Below are 24,615 nucleotides of genomic sequence, written 5' to 3' on the forward strand. Positions count from 1 at the left end.
TGTAATGTTGTTCTCGCTCTCGGTGGGGCGCGTGGTGAGTTGAGTGACTCCAGTCAGGCTTCCTAAGCAACCAATTGGCCCAGTTGTTAGGGTGGGTAGAGTCACGTTGGGTTAACCACCTCCTGGTCGCTGTAATGTTGTTCTCGCTCTCGGTGGGGCGCGTGGTGAGTTGAGTGACTCCAGTCAGGCTTCCTAAGCAACCAATTGGCCCGGTTGCTAGGGTGGGTAGAGTCACGTTGGGTTAACCTCCTCGTGGTCACTATAATGTGGTTCTCGCTCTCGGTAGGGTGCATGGTGAGTTGAGTGACTCCAGTCAGGCTTCCTAAGCAACCAATTGGCCCGGTTGCTAGGGTGGGTAGAGTCACGTTGGATTAACCTCCTTGTGGTCACTATAATGTGGTTCTCGCCCTCGGTGGGGCGTGTGGTGAGTTGTGCGTGGATGCTGCGGAGAACAGCGTGAAGCCTCCACATGTGTTAGGTCTCCGCAGTAACGCGCTCAACAAGCCACGTGATAAGATGCGCAGATTGACTTTCTCAGATGTTGAGGCAACTGAGATTCGTCCTCCACCACCTGGATTGAGACGAGTCACTACGCCACCACAAGGACCTAGGGCACATTGGGAATTGGAAATGCCAAATTTGGGAGAAAAGGGGGAAAAAAAATTCCTGTCCAAAACCAGTTTCTGGAGGTACCTTCGTACACTAACGCTGTCTGTTGAGTCATTGACTGATAGGGCAGCAAGGCAACAACCTTTGGTTTTGGACGCAGCCGTTGTTACATTTTTGAAGAGTTGCACATCAGGCTATGGTAAAGTCTACACTGTTACTGCCATAGTTATACTTCGCCTACGGAATAGGTTTGTCACAGAAGTATAAATTGGCCTTAATGATCTGCAGGCACATCTTGTATTGGCAAAAAACAGTCTGTGTAGCAAATTAACCACAGGAAACTCAGAACTAAAGAGGTGTTTATGATCAGAGTAAATAAAGGCTAACATGCATATATGATCACTTTGCCACATCAGGCATGGAACAGGTGCATGCATTGCTAGGGCATTTTACGGGAGATTGTCAGAGCGTCAAGGTGTCCGTCCGTGAGCCGAAGCTTAACAGAATGTGGGTCATGCTGCACCACAATGATCCTAAACTCTTAAGTAAATATTTAACCAGGTGGCTGAAGGGAGTGATATTTCATGTTTTTGAACAGCCAAGTCTTCAGTTGAAAATTCGTGACATGACATGACATGACATGAGCAATTGTTGATTGTAAGCCTAAATCTATTACTTTAACATGAGAAGGTGATCTCAAATTTTTTAAGTTAAATGAATGCACAACCTCTGATTATTTGAATGTTAGCACAAACCTTCTTGTCAGTGCAAGTAAAGGTCTCACATTTGAAACCATGAACATCTAATAAACAACTTTTTTGAGAGTTGATTTATAATACTCTGAGATGAATTGGGAACAAACCCTGCACCGTTGTTAAGTGTACAGTGCTTTGTTTCTCAGCACCTTAAATCCCTGACTCATATTGGCAGTCCGATTAGGTCATATTACAGGCACCATAATGGTAACAAACCCTCACAGAATGGAAAAGCAATAGGCTCATCTTCAAAGGACATTTTACATAACGGGAAACCTCAAAGGTCTCATGCATGGCCTTAAGATAATTCGTTTTTTAACAAGGCATCCATGGGTAACGTACAGGGCTCAACATTAACTCTTGTCCGCTTGTCTGGGACAAGTGGATTTTTGAAGGGCAAGTGAAAGAGAATTTTACTTGCCCCACCGGACAAGCAGACTGATTAAAATGTTAATACCATATATATTTGTAATAGCCTAGGCCTGTGTCACTTATTAGAAAGTTCATATTTTTATTCTGCTGTTGAAAGTAATCAAGAGCATTTAATTTTATAATTTGCAAGCGCGCCCTGTTTGATTGACAGGCGGCGTGTGTGTGTGTGTGTGTGTGTGTGTGTGTGTGTGTGTGTGTGTGCGCTGAACATGCAGGTGTGTTCCGAAAATGCTCACGCCAATGCGTGCCTGAACTGTCAGATACATTTAAAAAATGCCCGTCTTGGTGAGGTATTCATGTAAACACAGAGAGTGATGTCTAAAGTGAATGTAAACAGTGTAGAAAAAAGTGGATTTGTACTAAAATGTCAGACTTGTATAATAGACCTGCTGCTGTCTAGTGTCATAATAATCAAACAACCATAATGAGAAAACACTCACTGCTCTTGACTGGGTAAATTTAGTAGCTTTAAAAAGTATTAATGTATAATAATCATACAATGAAGACCAGTAGTAGTTTTATGTTGCATTTCATTCTGAATGTTTACTTGAATACTTGATAGCCTACAGCTGTTAAAAACTTATAAAGCACTGAATTTTCTTATTTTTCTATTTTAATTTATTTATATTCATTGCTGTTTTTTTATTGTTATTTTATTACTGACTGTTTACTAGTCTTGAATAATTACTTAAGAACTTGAAACCATTCTTCCATAATTAACATATTAGTATTATTATTTGTTGTGGTTTTGAAGCTGGTATTGTGAATCGTCAAATTTCACTACCAACTACTGAAATGTTGGTATTGTGGTAATGTATAACCTTTATTGTACATGGTAGATCTTGCTTCAATAACATGATGAGTAGATCTCATTCCACAGAAGTGTGAGCACCCCTGCTGTTAATGGTGGCGATGGAGGCTTTTCTTTATTTTGACTACCATACGTGACATAAAATAATTATCATATGACAATAGCCTCCTCCCCTACACAGTGCAGTTTACATTTCTGTCGCAGAGAATTGAGTTGATTGTATTGGTACACTATTAGGTTGGACATCGGTCATAATTTTAGAAAAATATACAACATAAACTTTGACATGTTACTTGAGCATGTAACTTAAATGTCCTTTTTTTTTCTCTCCGGACAAGTAACATTTTTACTCGGAAAAGTGAATGACCAATTTACTTGTCTGAAGGACAAGCACGTGACAATGCTTAATGTCGAACCCTGTATGTAGCCCACCTCTTCACAGCTGAGGAACAAGCCATCATTTGAAAAACAGAACACTGAAAAGTTTAAGCATGTAGCTGTGCAACATTTCAGTATGTAAGTTTGAACATTAGTTACTTACTGAGTAGTTGGCCAGGTGATATGACCTTACCATTTATTCTAGTTTCAGATTGGTGACCTTAATATCATTACAGTCAGTGTTGACAGCAGGGATTACTATACGAAATGTAGCTTTACTGAAACACGGGGCTTGTATGTTCATTCAATACATGAGCAGCTTTGCGGATGACAGAAGCACATCCCTACATAATGTGGCTTTACCTCCAAAGTCCTTTTAGTTTATGAGTGGATTTATCACAGCCTCAGATTTCTCAGCCAGATTACTGACAGTTACACTCTCTGTGAAGAGCATTTATTAGGCAGGAGATCTTGCCTAAATGCATGGCATGGCAGTTAATTTTGGAGACTATTGCCTTTCGCATTGGGATGAAAAAACCTTTATGGACTTGTTTTAAACACTTAGCCATGTTTTGTAGCCATGAGTGTTTTTCTTTCAAAAAATGACTTAAATGTACACGTGCTTGCTTAAGTAGTGTCCAAACCTAAACTTAATATTATATCCTATGATAAAAATCTAAATATAACCATCACTACACCATTGCTAATAATGATCCCACAGTTTCTAGTACTTGGCAAGTTAGGCCACATTAAAAAGTTAATAGTAAATAATGTAATTACACTACCTGTTGTCTTGAGCATAGATGTTGTCTAAGACGTGTTCCGTTGAGCAATATAATCACGCTGGATTGCATTTCACAGTATGTCCTCAAAAAACAGAAGTACAAACTGTACACAAACATGAGAACCATTGCCATTTCTGTGGAAAAGGGCTGAGGATGGAGCGAGATTTCAGAGTACCAGCTAAGACCTTAGGGCACCAACTTTCAGATGGGTCTTGCTTATTCATTGTCAGTAGATTAGATGTTCTTAATTGGTTGAGGGTTGGTGGTCATTCATACATTGCAGCGGTCTTGTGCTGGAGTTCTCTGTTGCAAACAAGTCTCTTGCAATGATTTTGTAAGTTGTCATAAAGAGAGCACTATCATTTGCACAGTAACTGTAACTGTTAGGGCTCCCTGTTAGCCAACACCCGTGCAGGAATTCAGAAGAAAGTGAAAGGCCCAAGCTCATTAACCTTGATGCCAGAAAGGTTCACTACGATTTGTGTGGTGGAGCTGACCCAGTGCTGAAATAAGCCAGTTTTCAGTAATTCAGTAAAATCAAACAGAGCTCAACAATAAGGATGGTCTGATGTTTTACATCCTGTGCCATATTTATGTATTTATTTTTGACAAAAAAATGTGTCATTAAGTTACATTATAGTTGTATAATTTCCAGCTATGAATGCTAATTAAAATCCTTTTTTTGTTTTTTGTGTACATTTATTGAAAAATTATAAATATTTTTCTGGCACAATAATACATGCTATTTTTTTTTTTTTTTTTTTTTTTTTTTTGTATACCCCTTTTCACAACAGAGTTTCAAAACAGCTTTACAGAAAATCATGCTTTAACAGAAAATGAAGCTGTAATATCTATAAAGTCTTAGTCATCATTGTACAAAATATGATTGTAAATTGTGCCTAAAAATAAATAGTAATAAAAAATTCAAATAAAATGTGTAGGCTTTTATTTATTTATTTGACTTATTTATTGAGTCAGATTTTTCACAAATCTGACTGGGCCTGCAGAAAAAACCCTTAATGTTGAGTCCGTTAGAAAAGAAAGAATTGTAAGCCATTGTAGCAGCAAGGGATGGGCATTTTGGTAATTTAGTCTGCTCAAGCACTTAAAGTAATTAGCCTGACAGAGTACTCGATTATGTCAGACATGCATCTTTGGCTGCTGCATTGTGTCTCGTTGTTCCACACCTATTTATGATTGTAGGCTGTTATAACGTAATCTGTTACAAAAAAGATATAAAGCCATAATCAAACAATAATGCATCATATTTTGTCATTATGTGAAGACTCGCTGGCCAGCTCGGTAAAAGAATGCTCAGAAAGCGCGTCTGTGTTTACCTTCATATTACCGTAATTTTTAATATGTGTGCACCATTGATATCATTGTGGCTTGCTGAACCGTGTGTTTGCAAACCGCAATTGGCTTGACTGGAGATGCCATAACCATCACGTTTTTAATATGCAATATGAAAAGTTGAAAATAGTTTTCAAGACCCTGTGTTCTGTTCCATTCAGCTGTGCTCCGTCTAGGGCACAGCTGACACAGGGCAGAACGGAAGGTTACCTTTGTGAACCCCCTGTAGTATCTGCGCCTGCTGTGAAATTAATCAGCTGTCTGAATAGACAATGCAGAACAGCTTATCATTTACTCATCATTTACATTACCACTCAAGTTGCATAGATTGCTAAACACTGTTGTGCAGAGTTGTCACCTCATCATCATCATGTACTGCTGCTTCTCCACTTCCTGCTCTGCCTGGATGGAGTGCTTAAACCCGCTCACTTCCTGTCCTAGCCAGCCCACTGTAATCCATGGAAGCGGGCAGTCCTGTGGGTGTGTTCTGAGCTCTTATGTAAGGGTGAGAAGCCTCAGGGAACACCAGCCCCTACAGCTGTATGTACCTCTGATCTGCTTAAGCACATTGTAACCTATGATGCCCCACAGGTGTTTAGCAACTTGGAATTTGAAAGGGCAAAACAGGTAGAGGTCAGGGGATTGAGTGCATTGGATGAGGGGTTTACTTGGCTCATAATACTTTAGTGTTTCATAGGCCAACTTCTGCTTCTTCCAGGCTCATAATCAGGGTTGGGGAGTAACGGAATACATGTAACAGGATTACGTATTTAAAATACAAAATATAAGTAACTGTATTCCACTAAAGTTACAGTTTAAATAATTGGTAATTAGAATAGAGTTACATTCAAAAAGTATTTTGATTACTGAACAAATAACTTTGCATTTTATTGTCATTTGTTTCATTTAATATTTAGTCCTTTCAGATGGAAAACATTTATCCATATAAATGATGCGATCCAAAGTGCATGTGAACAGCAGTGAAACACTTTCTTATGATGTGTTACATTCATACGAGCAGACAGAGAAGTAAGTTTAAAGTAAGTTTGGAGCAGAAGAAATAGAAATAAACCTTGTGTAAATTGTCAGCTTTACTCTAAGCTAAAATGCTATTTCTAGCCATTTTACATGCACATGTTACCAGGCACGATCATATTTTTGTTTATCAGGAAAATTCATGTTGGATCATAATTTCTTTTTTTCTAGTAAGACCTTTGATATTAGGGCAAAAATCTTATTCTTGATGATAATTCTTGTATTGTTTTCCTGTAAAAATATCGTAAAATGCTTAAAACAAGATCAATTTGATTGATCTTGTTTTAGAAACAACACTGCATAAGATATTTAAGTGTTTCAGAGAATGTATTTTTAACATGTGTATTTTGTCTTACTGTACTGGCAGAGTTTTTATAGTCAAAACAAGTGAAAAAAATCTACCAGTGCTGAAGAAGTAATCCAAAGTATTTAGAATACGTTACTGACCTTGAGTAATCTAATGGAATACGTTACAAATTACATTTTACAGCATGTATTCTGTAATCTGTAGTGGAATGCATTTCAAAAGTAACCCTCACAACCCTGCTCATGATGTCCATGTTTTTGTGACTGGAATGTTTCCTTAGTGCAAATTCTGTGGGATGTTCTGTTTACCTTTCAATTTCCATATCCAAAATGTTTTCACCTTTGCATTGATGACCATTACAACAAACAAGAAACACATCCACGAGAAGGACATGCATTGTTTAAGTTGAAGCTGAAGTGTGTGACTTTTTCAATGTTAAAGTACTTTTTCCTATACAAGCTTAATGGGACATGGGACAAAGGGTTGGGACAAAGAATATAGAATTTCAAAATATCGTGAACCAAAAAAATGACAAACCAGATTAAGGCAAAATTAATTTTGTTAAATTTGCGACATTGTTTTCTGTCCATGTGATCATAAACTAAATGACCTGTAAATCATTAAACGTTTTCTGTTGCTTTATTCTACACTATTTAGACCTCACAACAAAGGGCGCAATCGCCGTCTTGTGTGCAGTAGTAGCCGTACTTCACCAAACACATTTCTATTATTTGAAAATGGCTGCAGATGGAAACAACACGCCCAAAACGGAGATTGAGAATTCTATACCTATGCTGAAATTGGAAAGTGTGGCAGCACTTTTGGCTTTCTTGTGAAGTACAAAAACAACACATGGGTAGTTGACGAGATTCGCTGCATATAACAGATTGTATTTGGATATACGCGTATTTTTGTGTCTTGTGTATTTTTATGTAAACTTTATATTCTATTCACTTATTTTTATTCTTTATCTATTTTTTTATTATTTCTATCTTGTTGTATTGTTTGTGCACAGGAAGCTCCTGTCACCAAGACAAATTAATTGTATGTGTAAGCATACTTGGCAATAAAGCTCATACTGATTCTGATGCAGCCTATCTATAAGTTAATTAAAACCATAAAACCACACATTAATAAGTTAATTAACACCATAAAACCAGCTGTACCTTGCATGTTATAATTTTGATTGCAGTCTGTCATATTTTTAAGGTACTGTTAATACTGCACCTGTTCAGCCTGTTTATTTGTTTGACCATTTCTGTATATGAAAAACTGAACACTGATAACACCGCATCATAAACATCACACAAGTTCTGTTTGTGTGTAGATGACAAAGTTTAGAGCACTTATTCACTGTGAAGTGCACAGCACATGCAGACTATACTGTATAGGTATACAAGTAAATCATAGCCTTTTGCTGTATAATAAGCCCATTCATTAAGCCATATAGCAAACTGCTTATCCAGAAGTGAGAAGCTTTTGTCAAAAATATACAAACTAAAAGTGCTTCATTTGGTTTTCTGCCAAAAGTAAAAGCTCAATTTAAGTAGACGAGTGAAATTGAAGAAATTGCAACAGAAATATATTACTAATGTATTGTAAAATTTAGCATTCAATGCAGTAGTAATAAATTATACTTAATATATCAATAATAATTACATTATTATTGCTGATAAATTATTATCAGCAAGAGTGCTGATGTACTGAATAAAAGCTTTTATCAATGCTTTCATTAATACTGTGATGTTCTGCTGTGTAGCACTATTTGACAAAAAATAGCTTCAATGTCGATCACAGCAGAAGGGGGCGTATTCTAAAAGCTGTTTGAAAACTGTGTTTGTTTTTGCAATTCCGTTCGATGGCATAAGTTGCACAAATTACACACTTCGGCTTCAAGTAAATAGACAGCAAAATACAGAAATATAACACTAATATGACACAGTTGTGCTGCCCAGTTGTTGCACCTGTGTGTCTCTTGAATTGAATGTGCAATAAACCTAAGCACCTTAAGATGACGGCTGTGGATTAAGTGCATTAACATGCATTCTTGAATACATTTTCCATTCATTATTATAGCAAATAGCACAACTACACAGGTGTGCTGAAAATGGATGTTGTAATACAATGCTTCAATGAAGGCCTCAATTGTGTGGTGGCGTGTTGGCTATGAAGTGAGATCTCATTGTGAAGGACAAATTTAAAAAACACAAAAATATAGTCAAGCTACTGAGTGCATTTACATGCACTTTAAAAGTTTGATATTGGTCGGATTAAAGCAATAATTCATCTTTTTAATATGTCATGTAAACGCGTTCCAGTCCAGTTTTTGCTAAATCGAACTAACTGAGGCTTATTGTTGGCTGATTGACGATTGGCATTATCTAGTTTGACTATTGGCATCATCACCTCCTCAGCTGATGGTCTTTTTTTTTTTTTTTAGCGATTCAATTGTGCATGGTGTCATGTATACTCGGACAGAGAGCTTAAGACTGTAGCTTGACAACACAAATGCCAGCTGATGTTCGACTATAACTGCCCATGTAAACGTACTCACTGTCAAGATAATCTGAACTAATAGCTTTTAATGCATTCAGATAACATTCAGATCAATGAGGTCACAAATGGTATGTATGAACAGTAACTTTTTGCTCTTTTTTTTTTTTTTTTCCTCTCCCCAATTTGGAATTCCTAATGCGCTCCAAGTTCTCGTGGTGGCGTAGTGACTCGCCTCAATCCAGGTGGCGGAAGACGAATCTCAGTTGCTTCCGCGTCTGAGACCGTCAATCTGCGCATCTCATCACGTAGCTTGTTGAGTGCGTTACCGCGGAGACATAGCACGTGTGGAGGCTTCAAAAATTCTTTGGCCAGTTCATAAATAATTCGATTTTATGATTTATTTGAAAGAATTAAAAGAACAGTTTCATGTCTATCCTTGTATTTTTCATCTGGTCGAGGTTGATGAGGGTTTTAGAAAGTAATTAGTAATAAGTAATGCAATTACTTTTCAGACAGAGTAATTAGTGCAGTAATCTAATTATACTGTAGAAGATGTAATTAGCAGTTAGTAATTAATTACTTTTTTTTAGAGTAACTTACCCAACACTGACTGGTACTCGGTCCGATACCAAAAACCAATACCATCTGACGTACGAATGTCATTACGTAAACATTCAGCCCACAAATTAAAATCACGTTATGTCCTAGTGAGATTTAACCGCAAAAACTGTGATTTAATGAGATAAATACATAGTTTGCATGTAATTCAAATGTGATTGCTTGAGAATGTGTGGAGACAGTGTTGTGCTGATGCCGGTTGCTCATACCTGTTAAAGCTCCTCCTTGACTTATAGAGGGAAAACACTGTCACGAGCGTCGCACGCTCTGTTTGTAGCAGATGACTGTAAACAGAGTGCAAATTCACATTGTAGCGCAAGGCACATACAGAGTACATACTTATTGAATTAAATAACAGCTTTTTGTGGTTTAATAATCACTGAGTCACGTAGCGACCGGTTTTCCAGAGTGGGATGTTGCCGTCATAACGTCAGAGCTCCTTGGCCAAAACAACACAGAATCACTTCAAAATAAAAGGTCAGTCAAAATAAAAGCTAAATTTATAGGAAAAAAGTGTGACGGAAATATATCACTACTGTATAGTTATGTAATATTCACTGTAATACTACTACTACTACTAATAAATCAGTAGTAATTGTATTATACTTAAACAATATCTAACATCTGTGATGCTGTTATGCAGCACTTTATTGGACAAAATATAACTCCAGTGTTGTATTTTGGTTTGTGCTGTGAAGTTCTATATATAAGCACTTCATTTGATTAAAAAAATAATACATTAATATGTTGAAAAGTAATTATTATATTTTCATTTGATTTAAAGTTTTAATTAATTCATTTATTTAAACACCATTGTTGATTAAATTGAAATTAACTGTTGATATGGGGTTAAAAAAAAAATAATTAAGTATTTGGCAAGTACCAAAAATGAAGTATTGGTACTCGTTCTCAGAAAAATGGTATCGGGACATCCCTAAAACACTGGTTTGAATCTGTACATGTAACCAGCTGTCCTCTGTTCATTTCCTCTCTCTCTTTCTCATATGAACATCTTCTGTCCCTCTTGCACAGGGCTATGTCTTCAGCAGCCACCACGCCCCCGTCGGTGGACAAGGTGGACGGCTTCTCCAGGAAGTCGGTCAGGAAAGCCAGGCAGAAGCGAGCACAGAGCTCGTCTCAATTCAGATCTCAGGACAAGCCCATCGAGCTGGTGCAGCTGCCGCTGTTGAAAGGTAGGCAAGATCTATTTTCATATAGACACCTCTACATGGCCAGATTAAGGTAGCCTTTGGTGATGTCAGAATGCTTTGAACTATTTTAATTCAGATGTGATAAGAGCAGATAAGAATGGTTTTACTATGATAAAGAAAGAGAGCCACACACTGAATGAAGACAAACCTGTCTGTGTGATTTATGAGAAAGATTATTGGGATTGTTCTGTCAGGTTTTTATTGTGCAGTCCCAGATTTTTTATGAACATGCAGTTGCCCCAAAAAGCATTTGGATGTTTAAGCCACACTTAATGTATGAATTTCAGTGCAGAGATAATATTAAATCTGCAAAAAATAAAGAAAAAGTGCTAGTTCTCAGAACCATATTGACTTTTCTGAGACATTCACTATTTTTTTAAACAGCTGGTCTCAAGATAATTTTTAGTATGATAAGTTAATGTCCCTCTGGCAGAGTAACCACATGTGTAGATCATCACATTATCTATTGACATGTTGCACTTATGTTTTGGGGCATCTGTCAATGCTCTTTAATTTTGTTTACTTTTTATTAGCAAAACCTTTTTCAATTAGGCAGACCCTTCAGCCACCCGAGCAGAGTTGTGAAATTCCCAAAAATTCTGTCTGAAATTGACTTAAGTGTCATTCACACAGAACAAATTTAAGTTTTAGTGCTACTAGACTGTTTTAAATTTAAGCGTCTGTCTTTCTTCTACTCGAATGTGTAGATGTTTCTGCGCAGGAGCAACCAGAGTTGTTCCTCAAGAAGCTGCAGCAGTGCTGTACTCTATTTGACTTCACGGACACACTGTCTGATCTCAAAATGAAAGAGTACAAGCGATCCACCCTTAATGAACTGGTGGACTATGTCACCGTCAGCCGGGTCTACCTGACTGAACAAACCTACCCTGAGGTTGTCAAAATGGTGAGAAATCAACAACATAACTAGTGCACGATTTGCCTACTTAAGATTAGCTGTGTGCCATATGATTGAGTTTGATTTGATTTATAACATTTTTGGATACATTTCCCAATGACTGTGATTGTCCAGTTTAAATAACATGTATAAGGATACGTTTTTAAATACCTTGTGTTTCTTCTGTTCATTTGTCACAGGTGTCCTGCAATATTTTTCGGACTCTTCCGCCTAGTGACAGTAATGAGTTTGACCCTGAGGAAGATGAGCCCATGCTGGAGGCCTCATGGCCACACTTACAGGTATAAACCCACAGCCAGCAATGAATCAACACAAACCCAGTAATGATTCAAACCTTCAAAGTAAGCATGGGTTTTGGTTCTGATTTAGTTCTGATTCGTTAACTATTCCAGTTCCTTATTGGTTCCAGTAACAATTCTTTAAGTACTTTCGAGGAAGAATTATTTGGAAATAAGTAGTACAATTCTGATTGCATTTACTGCCCTCAGCAGCCTGTTGTCAAATGATGAGATAATTTCAGATTTCTACAGAGCAGATATAACAAATCAGAAATAAATTGAATACGATTCTTGTAAAAAGGGCTTTTGCACTCGGCCTGGGTAGCTCAGCGATTATTGACGCTGACTACCACCCCTGAAGTCGTGAGTTCGAATCCAGGGCGTGCTGAGTGACTCCAGCAAGGTCTCCTAAGCAACCAAATTGGCCCGGTTGCTAGTGAGGGTAGAGTCACATGGGGTAACCACCTTGTGGTCGCTATAATGCGTAGTTCTCGCTCTCGGTGGGGCACGTGGCGAGTTGTGTGCTCAACAAGCCATGTGATAAGATGGCTTTTGATAAGATTTTGATGGTCTCAGACACGGAGGCAACTGTGATTCATCCTCCGCCACCCGGATTGAGGCGAGTCACTATGCCACCACGAGGACTTAAAGCGCATTGGGAATTGGGCATTCCAAATTTGGGAGAAAAAAAAGGGCTTTTGCAGACCTTTTCGAAGCATAAATGCAAACTCATAATTGATCATAACTATATATTAAATACAAATTCTAAAAAATACTTAAAAAAAAAAAAAAAAGTGATATGTCATTCATTTATTTATTATTTTGTAGAATTCCACTGATTACAATAAAACTGAGTATCTTTAACTACACATTTTCATATGAAGAACTAGTCAGAAACTGTACTGCCTCACACATCTTAAGTACAACATTAAATTAACAGTAACTTCTCCAGAGACAGTTTAGACTCTTATGTAGCCTAATGTTGTACTTCATGCTTGTAAGACTTAAACAGCTTTTATTTCATTTCGAGTTGGACATTCATAACTTGCACATTATTATGAGGAATAGGAAACATAATCATTAAATTCTGTACGTTTCCTAGCCCTAGTCATTCGTTTAGGAACTGCGCTGGTAAAGCTTTATTCTTTGATACGCTAAAAGGCCAGCTCATAAGAGAGTCATTTGTTCAGGAATCAGACTACATTGGAAGCACTGTATGTTTCGTGCTGTAGATTCAAAAGAACCGGCTCATAACAGTCATTAGTTCAGGAATCAGATTACACCAGGCGTGCTGTGTTTTACACTGTAGATTCAAAAGAACCGGCTCAAATCAGTCATTAGTTCAGGAATCGGACTATACCAGGCATGCTGTGTTTTGCGCTGTAGATTCAATTCCCGGCTCATAACAGTCATCAGTTCAGGAATCGGACTGCACCAGGCATCCTGTGTTTTGCGCTGTAGATTCAGAAGAAACGGCTCGTAAAAGTCATTAGTTCAGGAATTGGGCTACACTGGAAGCGGTGTATGTTTGATGCTGTAGATTTAGTTAGGGGCAGTGCTGCTGATGAAACACACTGCAGGAAACACACTCAGATTATTTTAGTATGGTGTTTCATCCGGTGGAAAATTTCATGTTCGAGAACCGTTAACAGAACGGAAAGTCATTAAAATCATACGATTCCGATTGCAAAATGGATCTCATTTCCCAACCCTACTTCAATGGTCAAATTTGCGAAACAAAATAAAATAAGTTTCTTGTATAGTTGATGTATTTGCTAACTTTTGTCTTTCATGGACAGGTTTTCTGATCTCTCTTCCTTTTCCGCTTCAGCTCGTTTATGAGTTCTTCATTCGCTTCTTGGAAAGTCAGGAATTTCAGCCCAGCATTGCTAAAAAATACATTGACCAGAAATTTGTATTACAGGTGAGTGAGACTGTCTTTGAAATATTCTGTGGCTTATCTCATCCTAGTAAAGCCCAAAGTATACTTCGGTCAAACGCATGCAGGAAGCGTGACACAATTCTCGTAATTAGCAGAGTGCTTGAGCACTGAACGCATGCAGTACGATTATTTTGAATGTGCAGAATGTGCATGTGGCTGGTATTATTTGCACTAAGTAATGGGTCCAAAAGGTGGCAACACTGACATTTGAGCCATTGTTGTCATGAGGATGCGCTAGAAGAAGATGTAATCACCGGTAAACAACAGGAGGCGAAGGTAAAAACATCAACAATGGATGTGCATGCCAAGAACATGTGTATGAGGAGGTCTGGAGATACCTGTAATTGTATCTCGAGTCTGAAGGACTATAAAGAGATCTAAACCACTGAAGAGAAATAGTACAGTATCTCATAGCAGTCGTAGCCGGCATGCACCAACCGTCTGTGTATGCGCGCACGTCAAATGGAGTGTACTTTGACAGGCTCGCATTCGTTTATATGCAGACGCTGAGCATTCACGTAAAAAAATCGAAGGATACTTTGGGCTTAAGAATCATGTTAAGTCAGTATTGACTAACCAGATTTCTTACTGATTGTGGATTGAACTAATAACCAGTAGTTGGAATGAGACTGTGTTTTATTCTACTTGGAGAGGGTCCTGACATGGGGGCTGCCATGTTAGAATCACATGACCAGCCGAATACTACTCGCTTTAACTCAGTAACCGCTCTGTTATTTGACACTTTCACTCATGAATTAATAATCATGGCTGACTGTGAAAAGTAAATTCTGTCTATAAAGACATTTGAAACTATTGGTTTTGAATGATGCTGCATCCACACCACTAGGTGTCACTGTAAATCCAAGATAACACAAATAAAAAAGGTACTGAGTTCACCTTTAAGAAAAAATGTCTGTAGTTAACTAAGCCCCTTCCTCTCATTTCCAGCTCTTAGAGCTGTTTGATAGTGAGGACCCTCGTGAGAGGGACTGCCTGAAGACAGTGCTGCACAGAATCTACGGCAAGTTCCTCGGCCTCAGGGCCTTCATCCGCAAACAGATCAACAACATTTTTCTTTGGTAAGAGACATTCAAACTTTTTAGTGACTCAAAGACCCCGTTTACACCTGGTATTAAGATGCGTCTCTGGTGATCCGATCGATCAAATGTGGTCACATGAGACACATCGCTGTTTACTCCTGGTCAATTAAATGTGTCTACTGTGACCACTTGTGATCAGATTTGGAGGGGAGAGACTCCGTTTCATGACGACATACATCAGTCACTGTCAGTGTGTTACTGCTTAATAATAAACCACAAAAAAAGTAATGAAAGACAGAGAAAGCGCAAATAAAACCGGTGCACTGTTTTTCCTAGATGTAGCTGAAGCACAAATGCAACATTTCGAGCAGAATTATCTGTAATTTTATTGGATTAACTGTATTAAAGGAGCTTCAGATGTTTGTGCTTCTCATTTGTGTCTCTGCCTGTTGATATCAGACAAGATCTATTAAGTTCTCATGCTTGTGTATGTATCCGCTTTTTAACATTTTTCGATCGGATGGTTATTTCCTTATAAATCCACTGGAAACCAGCAAAGTTTAAACACTTGTTTTAGCGCAGTGGTACTGTTTACACCTCAAATTTGATGTGGTCACATGCGTTTTTGACTACCTCCGTATGTTGTTTTTGTGATCCACTCACAAAACGTTTTAAACCCCGTTTAAACCTGTATTTAGCACTGACCACATGTGATCCGATCACCCGAAAAGCATCTTAATACCAGGTGTAAATGGGGTCAGAGGTAGCATCATGGTTCTTATTTTTAAATTGTTATATACAGCCCTGGAACAGTCATGGAGATTTCTTTACTGAATTTACTTGAAGATATTCTCAGCTCTAAAATATTTCAAGGGATAGAAATTGCTCTTTTGTGAATTCAAGATGAACGTTACATTTATATAGCGCTCTTCTGAAACTACACTCAAAGCGCTTTACACAGTGATCAGGGGACTCTCCTCAACATCCACCAGTGTGCAGCATCCACCTGGATGATGCGACGGCAGACACAATGTGTCAGTATGCTCACCACACACCAGCTGTTGGTGGAGAGGAGAGAATAGAGTGATGTAGCCAATTAATGGATGGGGATTATTAGGAAGCCATGAATGATAAGGGCCAATGGGGTGATTTTGGCCAGGACACCGGTGTTACACCCCTACTCTTTACGAGAAGTGTCCTGGGATTTTTAATGACCACAGAGAGTCAGGACCTCGGTTTAACGTCTCATCCGAAGGACGGTGCCATTTTCCCTTATAGTGTCCCCATCACGATACTGGGGCGTTAGGACCTACACAGACCGCAGAGTGAGCACCCCCTGCTGGCCTCGCTAATACCTCTTCCAGCAGCAACCTTAGTTTTCCACAGGAGGTCTCCCATCCAGGTACTGACCAGGCTCAACCCTGCTTGGCTTCAGTGGGCAACCGGTCTTGAGCTACAGGGTGATGTGGCTGCTGGCCAAAATGTATTAGAATTATTTTTAAAATCTTTTTCCAGTAATCACCAACAAATGGAAAAGTCATGGAAATTTGGTGGTTAAAAGGTATTTGAACCCTGAAGTGTGAAAGTTAAATGAAGCCAACAATTCTCTGTCTGCTCCTTCTGACAGTTTTGTGTATGAGACAGAACACTTCAACGGCGTAGCTGAACTGCTAGAGATTTTGGGAAGGTATGTCATTTTTCTGTCCATTTATTGATCTGCAGTAGTGTAGAGATTAATGGTCTAAGCCAGGCTGTTTTATCTATCTCCACCCTGTCCTCAGACCTTTAGACACCTCCTGCATAGCAATTTCTATCATGTTTATCAATGTCAGATCAGTGGTGAAGCCTCTTTCTCCTCTGATTTTACAGCATCATCAATGGTTTTGCCCTCCCGCTCAAAGCCGAACACAAACAGTTCCTGGTTAAAGTCTTGCTGCCTCTGCACACAGTGAGGAGCTTGTCTCTCTTCCATGCCCAGGTACATACACTCAGCTGTTTGTGACATCCTTATCTATACATGTCTGTACTTGCCTACCAGGATTTCAAGGAGATGATACAGATTTCTTGTTTTTCATGCTTGTTGATGGCAAATGTTTCTAGTTTGCAAACTTGTTTGACACAATTGTAACATTTTATATTAAGATGAAGTCCTTTCATTTTTCCTTTTCAGCTGGCTTATTGTATTGTACAGTTTCTAGAGAAAGACCCCACGTTAACAGAACCTGTAAGTGTTTAGTCTCACAATTCTTTCCCATTCTTCATCGAGTCCCATCTTGCTTCAGCTTGTTCCTAAAAGTTTCTCACTGGTTGGTCTCAATTTTTCTTAGGTGATCAGAGGCTTGTTGAAGTTCTGGCCAAAAACCTGCAGTCAAAAAGAGGTAACACCTTTTTATGGAATGACTTGCTATCAAAATGAAATTATTAAGTGTTGTGACTTTTACCAAGGGATGCCCTGATCTTAGAAAATTTAGAATTATATGTTTTCAGTGTGTGTGTGTGTGTGTGTGTGTGTATATATATATATATATATATATATGAGCGAGAGAATAGCATTCTGAGATGATATTCTTCTCACCATAATTATACAGAGCGGTTATCTGAGTTACCGTACACTTTGTCAGTTCGAACCAGTCTGGCCATTCTCTGTTGACCTCTCTCATCAACAAGGCATTTCCATCCACAGAACTGCCACTCACTGGGTGTTTTTTGTTTTTGCACCATTCTGAGTAAATTTTAGTGTCTGTTGTGTGTGAAAATCCCAGGAGATCAGCAGTTACAGAAATACTCAAACCAGCCTGTCTGGCACCAACAATCATGCCACGCTCCAGATCACTGAGATCAGATTTTTTCCCTATTCTGATGGTTGATGTGAACATTAACTGAAGCTCCTGACCCATATCTGTATGATTTTATGCACTGCTGCCACACGATTGGCTGATTAGATAATCGCATGGATGATTGTTAGTGCTAGACGGGCTGGTTTGAGTATTTCTGTAACTGCTGATCTCCTGGGATTTTTATGCACAACGGTCTCTAGAATTTACTCAGAATGGTGCCAAAAACAAAAACATCCAGTGAGGGGCAGTTCTGCTGATGGAAACACCTTGTTGATGAGAGAGTTCAACAGAGAATGGCCAGACTGGTTTGAACTGACAAAGTCTATGATAACTCAGATAACCACTCTGTTCAATTGTGGTGAGAAGAAAAGCATCTCTGAATGCTATTCTGAGATGCGGGTTGGTGCTGTTTTGGCGGCACGAGGAGGACCTGCACAATATTAGGCAGGTAGTTTTAATGTTGTGGCTGATCTGGGTATATAAGAGTTTGATGGCAATGACTAAATCCTGACAAGCTATACTAACTATGCACAATTACATGATTCGTTATTATTATTTGCATTTCGATTATATTGTTTTCTCTTGCTGTTCTTGACCCTATCAAAACAGACCTGCTACACACCACTTGAACCACTGTCATAAATGTTTCTTTCCAACTATGTTGTTTTCTTTGGTTTTAGGTTATGTTTCTTGGAGAGTTGGAGGAGATTCTAGATGTGATTGAGCCCACTCAGTTTGTTAAGATCCAGGAGCCGCTCTTCAAACAGATTGCTAGATGTGTGTCCAGCCCCCATTTTCAGGTCAGCAAATTTACAGTACATACACACCCTCCACGCACACCTTGCAGTATCTTGTAATAACTAGAAACTCAACATTCAACAAGTTATTCAGAAGGTTAACATTCTTTGAACTTCTTCAATGAAAGAAATTGTATGTTTGAATGCAAGTCAGTATTTGAAAGGTCACAGTAAAGCCCAAAGTACACTTTGGTTTTGATGTGAACTCTAGCCTTTCAAAGTATGCTTCATTTGACTGTATGCACATACACAGGCGGTTGGTGCATGCATGCTATGACTGCTATGAGATACTGGACTTTTTCTCTTCAGGAGTTTAGACCCATAAAGATATCTTTATAGTCCTTTAGACTCAAGTTATACAAATGCTGGTATCTCCTGACCTCCTCACACATGCATTTTTGACGTGCACATCCACTGTTGTTGTTTCTACCTTTGTTTCCTGATGTTTAGTGGCAATTACGTCTTCTAGCGCTTCGATAAAGCACCAAACTTTGACTAATTAGTCCAAATAATTCCAGGAACATGCGCATTCTGCATGTTCAGAGTACGTGCGGTTAGAAAAATTTTGCACAAGTTCAATGCTCGAGCACTCTGCTGATAACAAAAATTGCGTCCTGCATCCTGTACGCAGATGCCTAGCGTTCGCGTCTGACCGAAGTATACTTTGGGCTTTGCTGTATCTTTAGTGCCATTTTCTACCATCCCTGTGTAAAATGAAACAATTTAAAAATGGTTGCAGGTGGCGGAACGGGCGTTGTACTACTGGAACAATGAGTACATCATGAGTCTGATTGAGGAGAACTCTAGCGTCATCTTGCCCATCATGTTTGCCAGTCTCTACAGGATTTCTAAAGAGCACTGGAATCCGTGAGTGATTTTTAAGGCCACCTATAGCAAGGCCTGTATAGATAATTTTGGTCAGTAGCTCATCATAAGTCTGGTTTTCTCCGCCATCAGGGCAATATCAGCTTTGATCTACAATGTGCTCAAAGCATTCATGGAGATGAACAGCGCCTTGTTTGATGTACTCGCTGCCAATTACAAATCAGAAAGGCAAAGGTAAGAAACAGACACTGTACAATGTAGTTTTAAAGAGCCCTGCAGTTTACAAACAGGTTTTTGATAAATTCTCTCTCTCTTTCTCGCTCTCTCTCTCTCTCTCTCTCTCGTAGAGAAAGAAAGAAGGACAAGGAGAGGGAGGATCTTTGGAGGAAGCTGGAGGAGCTGGAGCTTCGACGAGGCATCCAGAACAGTTACGGCATCATTCCCACCTAACATGGACCTTGCTCTGCCCTTCTTTGTGGCCCCAACCAATCCCTTTCTACTCTGCCACAGGGACCCTGCCCCCACTTTGCTTCTCATGCTAAAAACTTTACTGCATACTCCCTCGTTCACTTCCTCCCTTTCAACAGTACTGTAAATAACCCTCTCCCTCTTTCCTGTATCATGCTACTAAACTGCGAAGAAGAAGAAAAAAAAAGGAAATTTTAAAAGGTTATGTGTACTTCCAGGGAAGAGAGACTTCATGTGCACTCCTTGTTGTAAAAAGTTATGGTAAAAGAATAATCAACTATGGTCAAAGGATATATTTTAAAAGCCTTTTGGTTCAGAAATTGTTCAGCGTCTTCATGTTGATATTGAGTGTGATGCCGGTGTTCTCCAAGGAAGTGTACTGGGCTCCCTCATCAAGAAGCTTGAGGTGCCCACCTCCACCTTGTATCTTTCCCCAAAACTAGAGACTTTTCCTATCTAGATTAAATTTGACTCTCCTGGCACTGGGGGCACAAGCCAGAAACACCGTACTCAAAGCAGACAAGAAAGGAGACATGAATAACAGGAGTGAGAAAAACAATCCTGTGGTGTTTTTTTTTTTTTTTTTTTTTTTTTTAACAGGATGATCAGAATATCTGATCAGCTCAGTCCTTCACTGTACAGAATGGACAGGTGCTTGTTTGCAGTTGGCACCTCTGATGGGCCACTGTAGGCAGTGTTGTTACCTGCATTCAAATTAGAGGACAAACCTTTCCAAGGATCTTGTGAACCAGTTAATGATCTGGTAATAGATATTTTCCCTTTCTGCTCTGGAGACCTCTTGGGAATTTCAATGTGGAAATTCACTAGTTACCAAGAGTGGCAACGCAGTTGTCCATATGGCTTCAGATGAGCTCAGTTTCTCCGACACTAGAAAGAACTCATGAAATGTTGGTGGCGCACAGTGTTCAGAACTCATCCAGTGTTTTTAAAACAGTTAAGTGACATATTTTTCATAAAGAATATTCTGGACTGCTTTTCATGGGCCACCCAGATTTCCACTGCTCAGCTCTTCTATTAGTTTTATTTAAGGATGGTTGGATGCAGTCTATATGATTGAGTTGAGCGAGACGAGGTTTAGAATGAAATCCTACCTATGTTGGGGTTTTTAGGGCCTATGTAGGTAAAAGCTGTTCCAGTAGGTCGTAATCTCTCTTCTGAGATGCCAGCCGCCAGGGCAGTCTAGAACTAAAAAGCACTTCAAGTTAGCCGAATTAGTTGTTCTCATGGGACTTCACTCCCTTTCTTCTCTTCTGTTTTTGAAGTCCCAACAATTGTAGTTGTGGATTTTACATGTGCAGAGGATGTATTTTATTATATCTTATTTTTGGCTCAATCATGTGTGTCTCTTTCTCTATCCTTGTTTTTAAACTGTCCCAAGCTGTGTTTTATGATGGCCCAAGTTTGATATGTACAAAAAATTCAAAAGCAAGGGTTTGTTGAATAGAATAAATCTAATTATTTTAAAAAAGAGATATTAAATAAACCTGTTTTATTTTTTATTTTTCTTTATTTTTTTGGTGATTGTTTTATTTGCTGAATTTCAGTCCCAAGATATTTTTCTGAATTTGAAGTTTTAAATTTGCTCAAGAATCAGAAATGTTCATCCAAAAGTGAAAATTCAGTGTCATCTGTTACTCACCCTCATGTTGTTTCAGACCTGAGTCATAAGTGTCCCAATGGATCAATAATATTGCCAGTGCCCAAATTCATGTTCACGATATACTGATTCATAGGGAGCTAAGGAACTGATTTGTGTGCATGCATGCGTGGGCGTCCGTGTATGTTTGCGCAGGTTTGGGTGGTTTACGAGGAAATTTTTTTAGGTTACAAACTGGTAATTACAAGGGTATTACACTATAAATGTGGTTTGAGGACATTTCTAGTGTCCCCATAATTTAAATCGCTTAAACATACTAAACGATGTTTTTTTTGAAAATGTAAAAATGCCAAAAGTTTTTTGTGCGGTTTAGGTTTAGGGGTAGGGTTAGGGGATAGAATCTATAGTTCGTACAGTATAAAAATCATTATGTCTATGGAGAGTCCTCATAAGGATAGCCACACCAACATGTGTGTGGTGAACTATCCCTTTAAAAGGCACCCTTATCATCCTATTAAAAGAGACTAATCAGATATTCTTCTTTGATCTATGATGTCTGGAAATGTCTTCGTGTAGAATCATATTTTTGGATAGACATTATGCGAGCTCTATATTGAGAAAAGGGGCAGGCTAAAGTGTGCTGCAAAGTACAACTAGTAAAAAGACCATTTATGTCCAGTTTAAATCCAGTAGAGGACAGAATGCTCATTCCACCAGACATACAGTGCATCTGGAAAGTATTCACAGTGCTTCACTTTTTCCACATTTTGTTATGTTACAGCCTTATTCCAAAATGGATTAAATTCATTATTTTCCTCAACATTCTACAAACAATACCCCATAATGACAACGTGAAAGGAGTTTGTTTGAAATCTTTGCAAATTTATTAAAAATAAAAAAACGGAAAAAAATCACGTTCATAAGTATTCACAGCCTTTGCTCAGTACTTTTCAAGTCTGGGCTCTGGCTGGGCCACTCAAGGACATTCACAGAGTTGTCCCAGAGCCACTCCTTTGTTATCTTGGCTGTATGCTTAGGCTCATTGTCCTGTTGGAAGATGAACCTTCGCCTCAGTTTGAGGTCCAGAGTGCTATGGGGCAGGTTTTCATCAAGGATGTCTCTGTACATTGCTGCATTCATCTTTCCCTCGATCCTGACTAGTCTCCCAGTTCCTGCTGCTGAAAAACATCCCCACAGCATGATGCTGCCACCACCATGCTTCACTGTAGGGATGGTATTGGCCAGGTGATGAGCGGTGCCTGGTTTCCTCCAGACATAACGCTTGCCATTCAGGCCAAAGAGTTCAATCTTTGTATCTCATGGTCTGAGAGTCCTTCAGGTGCCTTTTGGCAAACTCCAGGCGGGATGTCATTTGCCTTTTACTGAGGAGTGGCTTCTGTCTGGCCAGTCTACCATACAGGCCTGATTGGTGGGGTGCTGCAGAGATGGTTGTTCTTCTGGAAGGTTCTCCTCTCTCCACAGAGAAATGCTGGAGCTCTGTCAGAGTGACCATCGGGTTCTTGGTCACCTCCCTGACTAAGGCCCTTCTCCCCCGATCACTCAGTTTGGCCAGGCGGCCAGCTCTAGGAAGAGTCCTGGAGGTTCCAAACTTCTTCCATTTATGGATGATGGAGGCCACTGTGCTCATTGGGACCTTCAATGCTGCAGAAATTTTTCTGTACCCTTCCCCAGATCTGTGCCTCAATACAATCCTGTCTCGGAGGTCTACAGACAATTCCTTGGACTTCATGGCTTGGTTTGTGCTCTGACATGCACTGTTAACTGTGGGACCTTATATAGACAGGTGTGTGCCTTTCCAAATCATGTCCAATCAACTGAATTTACCACAGGTGGACTCCAATCAAGTTGTAGAAACATCTCAAGGATGATCAGTGGAAACAGGATGCACCTGAGCTCAATTTTGAGTGTCATGGCAAAGGCTGTGAATACTTATGTACATGTGATTTTTTTCGTTTTTTATTTTTAATAGATTTGCAAAGATTTCAAACATACTTCTTTCACATTGTCATTATGGGGTATTGTTTGTAGAATTTTGAGGAAAATAATGAATTTAATCCATTTTGGAATAAGGCTGTAACATAACAAAATGTGGAAAAAGTGAAGCGCCGTGAATACTTTCCGGATGCACTGTAGCAGAGGCAACCACTAAGAATAAGAGTTTTCTTAAAAAGAGGAGATATAGAGAGATATTTAGCAATATGAGAGAATGTGTCTTGCAGTTCCACCTTTATTACAAAAGAGTCACTTTTAGATTCCGTAAATTTAATAACATGAAGAAAAATCTTTGCAGTGTGCATAATGTAGATCCAATTATTAGATTTAAGGTTCAGTATTTATGTATGCATTCAGTAAGTGGATATTTCACACAGTGTTAGATGTAGAGATTTTTGGGGTGACCCAGGTGAGTTACCCCAAACAAAACGGGTTCCACTCCAGACGATCTGTGCTATAAATCTGAATTTAGTGCTTTCTGTTAAAGGATATCTGTAGACACAAAGGAGTCGAACTTGACTAAAAAAAAAAAAAAAAAAAAATGTCTGTACAGAAAGCACAAGGAGGAATTCTGTTATCAGGTTTTGTGAATAAGTTTAGTCTTTTTCCACAAGTGACAGATGCTGAAACAACCTTTATGTATTGATATTTTATTGGTGGAGGCTAGTCTCTTACACAAGTACTTCACTTCACATGGATATTCCCATTATTCTGAGATGTTTCGTAATTTACAATAAACACTCAAAAGACCCAAGGAAATCAAAATTATAAGTTTTGTGGCTTTTAGTCCATGCCTATTAGCTTTAAAGCCGACCATTTTGCCCCTAAAACCTTTAGCAGATACAGTGTATGCATATTAAATGTATAGTAATAAAAATAATGTTATGTTAGAAAAGGTTATTCCATTAACTAGATAAGGAACTAAATGCGTAAAAAAAAAAAAAAATGGACTGCAATACAAACTCTTTAAGATGAACCTGCCAGGTATGCTTTTACACCATTGATTATTCTTACGCCACTTAATATTTCAAAGTTGCCAAACCTTTCTTGTGACTACTTCCTTTAATGAATATTTCAAAAACAGTCTGCAA

General features: G+C 38.8%; 1 protein-coding gene across 2 annotated transcripts in view; it reads left to right on the forward strand.

Annotated features, from left to right (window-relative positions):
• Nucleotides 1–21,384, forward strand: part of LOC127416414 (serine/threonine-protein phosphatase 2A 56 kDa regulatory subunit epsilon isoform-like) — a 28,363-nt gene extending 6,979 nt beyond the window's left edge. The window contains exons 1-14 of one of the 2 annotated variants that reach the window (XM_051655774.1): nucleotides 8,189–10,056; nucleotides 10,612–10,772; nucleotides 11,498–11,694; nucleotides 11,886–11,987; nucleotides 13,816–13,908; nucleotides 14,875–15,005; nucleotides 16,594–16,653; nucleotides 16,836–16,944; nucleotides 17,137–17,190; nucleotides 17,294–17,344; nucleotides 18,484–18,603; nucleotides 19,340–19,467; nucleotides 19,558–19,659; nucleotides 19,773–21,384. In XM_051655774.1, the coding sequence (XP_051511734.1) occupies nucleotides 10,616–10,772; nucleotides 11,498–11,694; nucleotides 11,886–11,987; nucleotides 13,816–13,908; nucleotides 14,875–15,005; nucleotides 16,594–16,653; nucleotides 16,836–16,944; nucleotides 17,137–17,190; nucleotides 17,294–17,344; nucleotides 18,484–18,603; nucleotides 19,340–19,467; nucleotides 19,558–19,659; nucleotides 19,773–19,875 (1,407 nt within the window). In that variant the 5' untranslated portion in view covers nucleotides 8,189–10,056; nucleotides 10,612–10,615 and the 3' untranslated portion in view covers nucleotides 19,876–21,384. Of the gene's footprint in view, nucleotides 1–8,188; nucleotides 10,057–10,611; nucleotides 10,773–11,497; nucleotides 11,695–11,885; nucleotides 11,988–13,815; nucleotides 13,909–14,874; nucleotides 15,006–16,593; nucleotides 16,654–16,835; nucleotides 16,945–17,136; nucleotides 17,191–17,293; nucleotides 17,345–18,483; nucleotides 18,604–19,339; nucleotides 19,468–19,557; nucleotides 19,660–19,772 lie in introns of those variants that run through there. The other variant, XM_051655773.1, reaches the window with a different exon arrangement.
• Nucleotides 21,385–24,615: the final 3,231 nt, after the last annotated feature.

The sequence above is a fragment of the Myxocyprinus asiaticus genome, chromosome 25 (genome assembly GCF_019703515.2).
Source record: "Myxocyprinus asiaticus isolate MX2 ecotype Aquarium Trade chromosome 25, UBuf_Myxa_2, whole genome shotgun sequence".
Taxonomy (NCBI): domain Eukaryota; kingdom Metazoa; phylum Chordata; class Actinopteri; order Cypriniformes; family Catostomidae; genus Myxocyprinus; species Myxocyprinus asiaticus.